This window comes from Cannabis sativa, chromosome 8 (assembly GCF_029168945.1).
Source record: "Cannabis sativa cultivar Pink pepper isolate KNU-18-1 chromosome 8, ASM2916894v1, whole genome shotgun sequence".
Lineage (NCBI taxonomy): Eukaryota > Viridiplantae > Streptophyta > Magnoliopsida > Rosales > Cannabaceae > Cannabis > Cannabis sativa.
In genome coordinates, this window is record NC_083608.1 from 45,670,066 (window position 1) to 45,678,714 (window position 8,649).

Genomic DNA, 8,649 nt, shown 5'->3' on the forward strand with positions numbered 1-8,649 from the left:
AAATTGATTCTGTAAACAAGTAATATAATATTTTAATTTAAAATAAAATTTAGACGTGTGAACAATGTGAGTTAATACTTAATTGTATACCAAATAATAATAATAACAATAACATATTTAGTAATTGAAATATGAATAATCAATAGAAAAATGAATAGTTTAAATTTAAATAGAAAATAATTAGAAACAATATTTTATTATGCAACACATTTTGAAATAATAAAAAAATTATACTAACAACATCCAATAGAAAGAAGTAGATAAACCAAATTTAACTAATGAAAAATCTTTTCTTCATTACTAGGTTAAACCAACCAATAAAAAAAATAACAAAATTCCTCGTACGAAGATATATACGAAATGACACAGAGAGTTAAAGAAGAAAAACTTGTGTAGAGTTTAGTTTCCATCATAATCAAATACAAAAGGATAAACAAAGATCAGGATCAGAAACTAAACACTTGATAATAACATATCATATATTTACAGACCAAAACAAAAGAGCCCCAACACAACCTTCAGCTGGGTACACTTCAAATTTTAAATAACCAAAAAAAAAATGGATAGCTTCATCACCTAATGGTTGGCATGATAGTATCATCTCCCACCTGCATCCACTGAACTTTCAACTCAGAATTGTGGTGTGTTACTATTAACATAAATCTATTTATACATAAATTATATGGGTGTTCATCGTAATGAGTTTTTGAAAAATTCTAAATATTTTACAATACTGAAAATAAAACATTTGACATTTCTTAAAAATTTACAGGAAATTCACTATAACTATAATGAGTGCCATCGTAAAAAAAATGGGAATTAAAACGCCCAACGCCGATTTGGGGGCATGTTGTACTAATACAACATAGGAGTGTTGTACTATAGACGTGCCCTATAGTTAAACTTAGTCCCTGCCTAGCCCTATAATATTTGAGAACAAAGTAAATCCAAATCTTCAGGGAGCAAACTACATGACTAACCACTTGAGTAGTTAATTATACATAACTTTGTTAACTAGAGCTATTTATATATAATTGGATGTGAAAGTGTCATACAAATATAGGTAGGATACTTTGAAAGTGCTCACCTTGTATTGGACTAGACTGAGAAGATACTTCTGAAACCGTTGGTACTGGGTTGATGTTGGAAAGAGAAATAGGTGTTAATGGAGGTGAAGCAACATCTTCAGCCTTGGTTGAACCACGAGGAGACTCAAAATGTTTAGATACGTGCAAAGCCATTTCCCTTTGACCTCTTGAAGGAATGGAGTAGCTTCGAGGCACAAACAATGGTGGAGTTGGAAGAGGAGATGCAATATTGAGTCTATTTGTAGCACCAAGCTCTTGATTCCGTAAACCCAATGGAGCAGAGTGGCCAACCAAACCAGGAGATCTTGAAGCTTTAGCAGCAAAACTACCAGGGGGTCTAGGAAGCTCGTGGAGCTCACTTATCCTAGGCGAAGATGCAAGGGGTGGTGACGCACTTGGAGATACTTTGGGGGATGAAGATGACTGTGGCATTTGCAACCGAGATGCCACTCCAGATGCTAGCTGAGGAATTTCAGCAGATACAATAGGAGCACTGGCAGATGCTACAGGTTTTGTTGATGATGGCTTACTAGTCAAAGGACCAGAGAAAGCATGTCTTTTGATCTTTTTAGAATCAGATGTATTAACCGTATCGAGCTGAGATAGTGCAAGACCTTCTGCTAGAGGTGGAGGTAATTGGGTGGAACTTCTAGCACCACTCTCCTTTAGTACCAATGGTGCTTTTGAGGTATTGGTTGCAGAAAAGGTGACATCCCCAATGTCTTTTTCAAGCTTCTTTTCGTCCAACGGGGAAGAATGCCACAAGTTATGGGTCCGACCCGTTGGCTTTGTGAGGATAGCTGAACTGCTATTTCTTGAAGAAACAAAGCTCATTGCATCAGTAGGAGTGGGAAGTACATATGTGTGAGATTTGCGTGCAGATAAAAGTTGCATTTGTCTAGCTTTTTCAGCTGGATCAAACTTCTTTTCTGCAAAGACTGGAGCTGAGTAGCTGCTAACTCTTGGTTCTCTACTTGAAACCTTGAAATCTCCTTGGTTTCTATCTAGAATCATCTACAGCAAAAGTAACAATAATACAGTTTAGGAAAGAGAAAAAATATTTACATCGACCACATTAAGATAACTCTATTTGCATGAAAATCTTTACAAAACTATATTATTTCAAAGAATCGTGAATAAACACATGATTTATGGTCTGATAGTTTGGAAATCAGACTATCTGTTACCCCAAAATTGAATTAGTGATACAATATACAACATGCAGCTAAAAATTTCCACAGATGGTTCGGTAGAATCATACCTCTGTATTTTCCACCTTTGAAGGTTGGGGGGACAAATTTCCATCATCATCCACCTGTCAAATAAGCCACAGAAGTCTTAAAAGGAGGGAAAAAAAAGGTGAAAGGAAGATGAACATGTTAATAAAAACAGGCAAGAATGAGAAGAAAAAATATATGGATGTTGATTATCATTCAAATTAGTTTATTGCGTTCCTTTTTCTTTTACACAATTATTTACAAATCATCAAATATGCATTATGAAAAATACTTGCAAGGAACAAAGTTGAATATAGGATTCTCTAATTGAAATGTGAGCACACAGCACATTTTCTTCTTACTAGATTCTCACCTCCATTGAATTCCTTGAAGTTGAAACATCTAGCCCTTGTCTATTTGGTCGATAGTCAAAACTCAACTCCCTATATTCATTAGAATCATTTTCGTTCTCACCATCATCCTCGGCATCTTCTCCATCATTATCTTCGAGTCCACTGAATTGGTATTCAATATGTTGTTGTTCTGTAACCACTCTCAAATGTGGTTCAATAGCCTCAAGAGATTTAAGTCCCTTCCGAAAGAAATTTAACTGAATTTGTAATAGGAGAGCGGAAAAAAAGTGTCATAACATCAGTATGTTTGAGAAAAAGGGTACTGAAATTTAGATTTCTAAAAAACTCATAAACCTGAGCTGCATGGTGACGAGCTGCCTGTGTGAGAAGGCTCCGGGACTGCCCTTGCTTTAGAGATTTCAGCCGAAAAACACACAAAGTTGCCTCCTCATCATATGCTTCATGAGCTGCGCGCAGGTGCTGCGAGCTAAAACTTTCAGTTTTACTACCTTTTGGCTTTCCCTTCTCTTTTTGTTGATCCACCATGTATTGGTATACACTCCTGAAAAATTCTTCCAAAATCAAATAAAATTCCCTTCTACAAAATGAAAATTAGTAAAAAAGAACTAGAAGCTACATACCTTTTTTCATCACACTGTCGCTTCATCTCCTGAACAAAAGAAAATGAAAAAACTTTAATCCCAACATAGAAACCAATGCAAACAAGCCTTGCGAAAATATAATCCTAGTTAACTTGTCAATGAGAAAAAAATCAGGATAACTTTGCAGGTGAAAACCTATCAAATGCAAAAGCATTGTACAGCACAACTTCCTTTAAAAGCAAAGATTTAAGAGAAGAAGAAACATTGTGTATCACACATCTACCTTTAAAAAGGCATGTCTATGATGATAACAGAAAACACAGCACTAAATAGAAATATATACCATCTAAAGGCTAAACATGATTAAAAAAAAAAGAGCAAGCTACAAGAACAAACCTCAACTGTACGAAGTTCATTGAGAAGAGACTCAGATGGGTTTGTGATTGTCAGAAATATATGAGAACGCTGGAAGTACAGAAGAAAATTAGATAAAATACTAAAATGGACTTGAGAAAGTACACTTGAAGCAACCCATAAATGATTTCAATAGCCAAAAATAATTAAAGAAATAAAAATTACAAGAACTCACATAGCTATCAACAAGTTTTTGAAGTTCAAATTGTGATTTCCCTAACATTAGCAAAACTCTACCTGCAAACACAATGTAGATCCACTATAGTAAATGGTACATAAATCGAAATAAACATATTTCAAATGGAAACCTAAGTAAATAGTGTCATACTTTTTCAATCAAATATAAATTTGCATATAGCAAGTGAGAGGGAGATAGGAAATCTTCACAGGTGATCCTTGTCAAAATACAAAACAATATAGCCCTATGCACTAGCACTATCTTATCTTCTGCACCATTATGCAGTTTTCTCCAGACCCCACAACAAGAATAGAAGAACACATTTCTCCACTTACCACTATCTTCGTCATCATGTAATGCAGTTTTCTCTAGTAGACAAGTTCCCATTTCCCTTAGTGATTCCGAGAATTCTGCAAGTGCAACTAGGATCAAATGGGGAAAGACTATGACATGATGTTTAACGAAGCCAAACAAGTTATATATGGAATTAGCTTCGTCATATGATGATTTAGCAACGAGTTTGAATAGGTGAACAATAACAAATCATAAGAAGAATATAACCACATTCCCAAATCTTTCTATAACGGGAAAAGAAATACATCACAAGACATCAAGTAGTATAAATGAAATAACAATGTCTACCATATGCACTGTTTGCCGTAGCTGCAGCAGCAGAAAGTAAGCTGTCATAGCACTCTCTCATCTCTTGCATGTCCTACAAAGTTAAGCATTTGCTGAATGAGAACACAAATTTAGAAACTAAGCTAAATAGAAAAACAAGCATTTTTTAGTTGATAACTTGACACATGTCACTAAAGACAAAGAAAGCCTAAATAATTTTAGTTATTGATATTAAAAACCAGTCCCCTGAAACTATGGTTTGAACCAAAAATCTACAATCTTCATCTCTACAGAGACAAATTGTAGCATTTGGATAGCTATTATCTTCAGCAAGATCTCAACTTCACACCCTTTTCTGTTCATTAGAGCACACAAAACTAACTTAAACCCCCCACAAAGATTTTAACTAATAACTTAGACACAGTTTGCCGAAATTCTTAGAAAAGTGTAACAAGGGTATAAATGTTATTATTATTATTATCCAGGGAAAACTTAATGGAGAATATCACACCCATACAGAAGAACACTCAATTCAGACCCAAAAAAAATCAACAATAGATACACCGAGTCGTTGCCCTCAAATTGCGATAGGCAATAATGTTCCACAGATTTTGTACAAATCATATGAAATATATCTACATAAATTCACAGACCTTGTTTCCAGCACCTAGTTAAGGAGACTGTATTAACCATTAGAATAGTACTAAAAAAAATTAAATTAAATTAGGGCAAAAAAAAAAAAGCTAACCTTAGCAGCCTGAGCAAGCTCATCTAACTGAGCCGAAGATTGCAAATTTCTCTTATCCTTAGACGAATCATTCTTATACAGTGCGAATTTGCGCAACTTATCAAGCGGCGACTTCATTTCCCTAAAACCCTAACACAATGACCCAAAACCAGAGATTGGGAAAGAAAGAAAAAAAGAACACTTGACCCCTCAAATCGAATCGTCGTTTCTCCTTGCTCTTCCCCCAATTTGTAAAACCGTTGAACAAACACTTCACCCCCTCAAATCTGAGAACCCAAGACCGAGATTAATTGAACAAGTTCAACGACATTGAAGAGTGAAGAAGAAGAAGAAGAAGACGAAGACGAAAGCAACTGGTTTAGCTTCTTCGTCTCTGGTCAAAACGACTCGTAATAGATCAACAAAGAAAAGAAAGAAAAGGCGAAAATAGAAATCAATACTTGGAAAAAGAAAAATAAATTAAATTAAATTAAATTAAATTGAAAATAAAAACGGGGACAATGCTGAAACTATACATTTAAATATTTTAATTACAAAAAATTAAATTATTACAAGGAGAAGAACACCATATTTTCTAAATTCAATAGTCAATTTTACCAAAGGAGCAAGCGAGTGATAAAGTGCCACGTATTGAATAAGGACAATTCGGGTAATTCAGCGACTTTTAGCTCTAACAAGAGATAAAATCAAGTGCGGGCGAGTGTAGGTTACTATATTAGGATCGGCCGTTGGGGTTTAAGTATCGGGTCAAAATGTAAGGATGGAGATTGAGATTATGACGTGGCAGGAAAAAAAAGTGTACACGTAGGCAGAGGAGATAGTGTTAGTCACATAATAATAATAATAGTAGAGTAGTATAGTATTGTAGTAGTAGTGATTAAGCGGTCAAAGTCAGAGATTGGGTAAATAGGGAATGCTGACAAGGAAAGAGACGAAAACTATGAAATAAATATAATTAGTTTGAAGTTTGACCATGGTGATAGTAGTGGGTGCGTGGGTCAGTCAGATTCTTCTCCACTCATCTTCTTAAATTACGGTTTTACCCTCACTCCCCAAGAATAATAATTGTCACATTAATAACATTATTAATACAACAAAAATATGAAATAAATATACATAAAAACTATCTCCAATTCTAAAAAATTGAATGGATTATAAATTTTATTTTACCTACTTTGATCAATTAAATTTTTGTTGAATTCAAATTGAAAATTTTATTAATTTGCTATAAATCAATCAACAAATAAGATTATAACTCAATAGAAATATCGTTTTTATATATTAAAAGCTCAGATAAGAACATAAAAATTAATTAAAGTTTAATTAACGAAAATGATAAAATGATTTTGCTCCCAAAATATAAAATGAACAATAAAGATAAATAAAGTTTATTATATCTTCTCGTATAAAATGAAATAAGTTTTATTTTTCATTTTATATATACTTTAATTAAAGTATAATCTACTTCGAACTTTAATGTAATATATACTTTATAATTTAATAATTAATAATTATCGAATAACTTATTAGTTATTGATCCAAGCGTTACAAAAATAGATCTGAAAAGAGTCTTGTTATTAAATATTAGTGGTGTCGAGTGTTTTTTATAGGTATCACTCTATGATTAGTTAGTGATATTTTATAAAAGTTATTTTGCTAAGTTATATGGTTATCGTTACTTAATTATACTAATAACAATATGAGGAGGGTGCTAGACACCTTTAGCAATTTTCTTTTGAAGAGCAATTAAATTTTATTAACTAAAAATATCTCAACTGATATAGTTTCGTTTTTGAGCTTTAAATTTGTTTTTGAGAATCTTCCTAAAATGGCTTATATCAATAGATATTATCCATTCTTATATACTATTAATTAATTTTTTTTATTTTTTTTATTTTTAGTCAATGTGAGAGCTTATACTAATAGATATTGTTCATATTTATATACCCATGATTATTAAGGGTGTTCATAAAATATACAATTTAATTCAATCTATGCAATTCAATCTAATTCACAAAGTGTGAATATCCGCACTTGTTTATATATACTTATGCGGATTAGATTTTGATTTACATAAAAAAATAATTGGTCCAATTCAATCAACACTTATTTATATATATTTAAAATGTTATAATGTATTTTCTTATTTCAAATTTATGGTTTAGGTTGCTCCGGTAGTTTCTTCAGTGGTAAATATGTGGGTTGTTATACTAATTTTAGTTACAATTTATGTTGCTCCGTGTTGATCGAGATTTTCGGCAACTAAATCATTAATGTAATAAAGATGATTTGAAGAGAGTTAACGCAAATATTTTTACGTAGCTGTGACATTAATGAGCCTTAGTCCATGAGTCTCTGATATTAATGTATGGGTATTTTTTTACAGAAAATGTTCCACCTCCTTTTTTTCTCTTTCCCACCATTAATTTAGTTGGGAGTATTTGTTCAAGAGAAGAAAAGTCTTAAGTGCCTAACTTGGTTGTAAATAAGTTCCCAAACCTATGAAGTAGGGTATGCACTCCCTACGTAGTAGGATATGTAGAGTTTAGGTGGGACAAGCTCTTAACCCGTCCTTGATTGATGTGATATTGCTCATTATGAAGTCGTCACTTACATCCTTGATTAGCGCGTAATTGTCGAAGGATGGGTTTAATGCGTCTGACACTCCTTTTATATACGTTTATAGACACTTCCTCCATGCTGCATTAAATGCTAGTTGATAGTTCATTTTCAGTACCCTGCATCCAGAGGAATGGGACGCTACCCAACTCCAAGAGGTGAATAAAAGCTGGATCCTTTCAGACCCAGTCGTGGCTCCCAAAGTAGCTGTTGAGTTGTCCAGAAGGTATTCTGCCTATGTAATGACTTTCCTTTAATTATCTCCGAGTCCTCGAGCTTAATCTGCCACATGTCACATAATGGGCTTGCCATGTACATTGGGAGAAAACCAGGGCAACATTCCGTTAGTTGCTATAGGAATTTTTGTGTGGAGTTCCATAAAAATGTAAATAAAATTATTTTAAAGTGTAAAAATAAAAAACTCTTTAAAAAATTAATATATAATATATCTATGGTACATATATGTTTTAAAGTTTAACATATCAAATGTATATATTTATATATATGAAAAATATAATATAAAATAAACAAAAAAAAAAAAATCTTTCTACAAATAATTTTTTTTTGGTCTTTTTTGAAATTTGTTGTTGGTTATGTAAAAATAATTTATATTTTAATAAATATTAATAATTTAATATTAAAAAAGTAACCAATCTAAAATAATCAATCCAATCTACACTATTGCGGATCATATTGGATTGGATTTGAACTTTTGTGTAGATTGGATTGGATCTAAAATATAAAATCTACATTTAAAATAGATTAGATGCACTATGAGCAAAATAGTACGGAGTACATCAAATAAACAC

At 32.6% G+C, this 8,649-nt stretch overlaps 1 protein-coding gene across 3 annotated transcripts; it reads right to left on the reverse strand.

Moving 5' to 3' along the window:
• Positions 1 to 270: 270 nt before the first annotated feature.
• LOC115699484 (uncharacterized protein At2g33490) lies at positions 271 to 5,750 on the reverse strand. 3 transcript variants are annotated; one of them, XM_030626926.2, is made up of 11 exons: positions 5,222 to 5,750; positions 4,495 to 4,567; positions 4,188 to 4,262; positions 3,850 to 3,911; positions 3,657 to 3,725; positions 3,300 to 3,328; positions 3,013 to 3,220; positions 2,679 to 2,915; positions 2,350 to 2,403; positions 1,088 to 2,102; positions 271 to 608 (listed from the first exon to the last, which is right to left on the reverse strand). In XM_030626926.2, the coding sequence occupies exons 1-11, from the start codon at positions 5,336 to 5,338 to the stop codon at positions 598 to 600; spliced, it is 1,950 nt and encodes a 649-aa protein (XP_030482786.2). In that variant the 5' UTR covers positions 5,339 to 5,750; the 3' UTR covers positions 271 to 597. The 3 variants fall into 3 exon arrangements, with proteins under 3 accessions (XP_030482786.2, XP_030482785.2, XP_030482784.2); XM_030626925.2 differs by having other exon boundaries at positions 271 to 617; positions 5,222 to 5,715; XM_030626924.2 differs by lacking the exon at positions 271 to 608 and having other exon boundaries at positions 700 to 2,102; positions 5,222 to 5,712.
• Positions 5,751 to 8,649: the final 2,899 nt, after the last annotated feature.

Excerpts from the sequence above, each read along its gene's own strand:
- LOC115699484 (XM_030626924.2), bottom strand. The coding sequence starts at position 5,338 with ATGAAGTCGCCGCTTGATAAGTTGCGCAAATTCGCACTGTATAAGAAT. Across the intron at positions 3,329-3,656 it reads ATGAACTTCGTACAGTTGAG|GAGATGAAGCGACAGTGTGA; the intron begins GTTTGTTCTTGT and ends TCTTTTGTTCAG. Across the intron at positions 2,404-2,678 it reads CTTCAAGGAATTCAATGGAG|GTGGATGATGATGGAAATTT; the intron begins GTGAGAATCTAG and ends CTTATTTGACAG.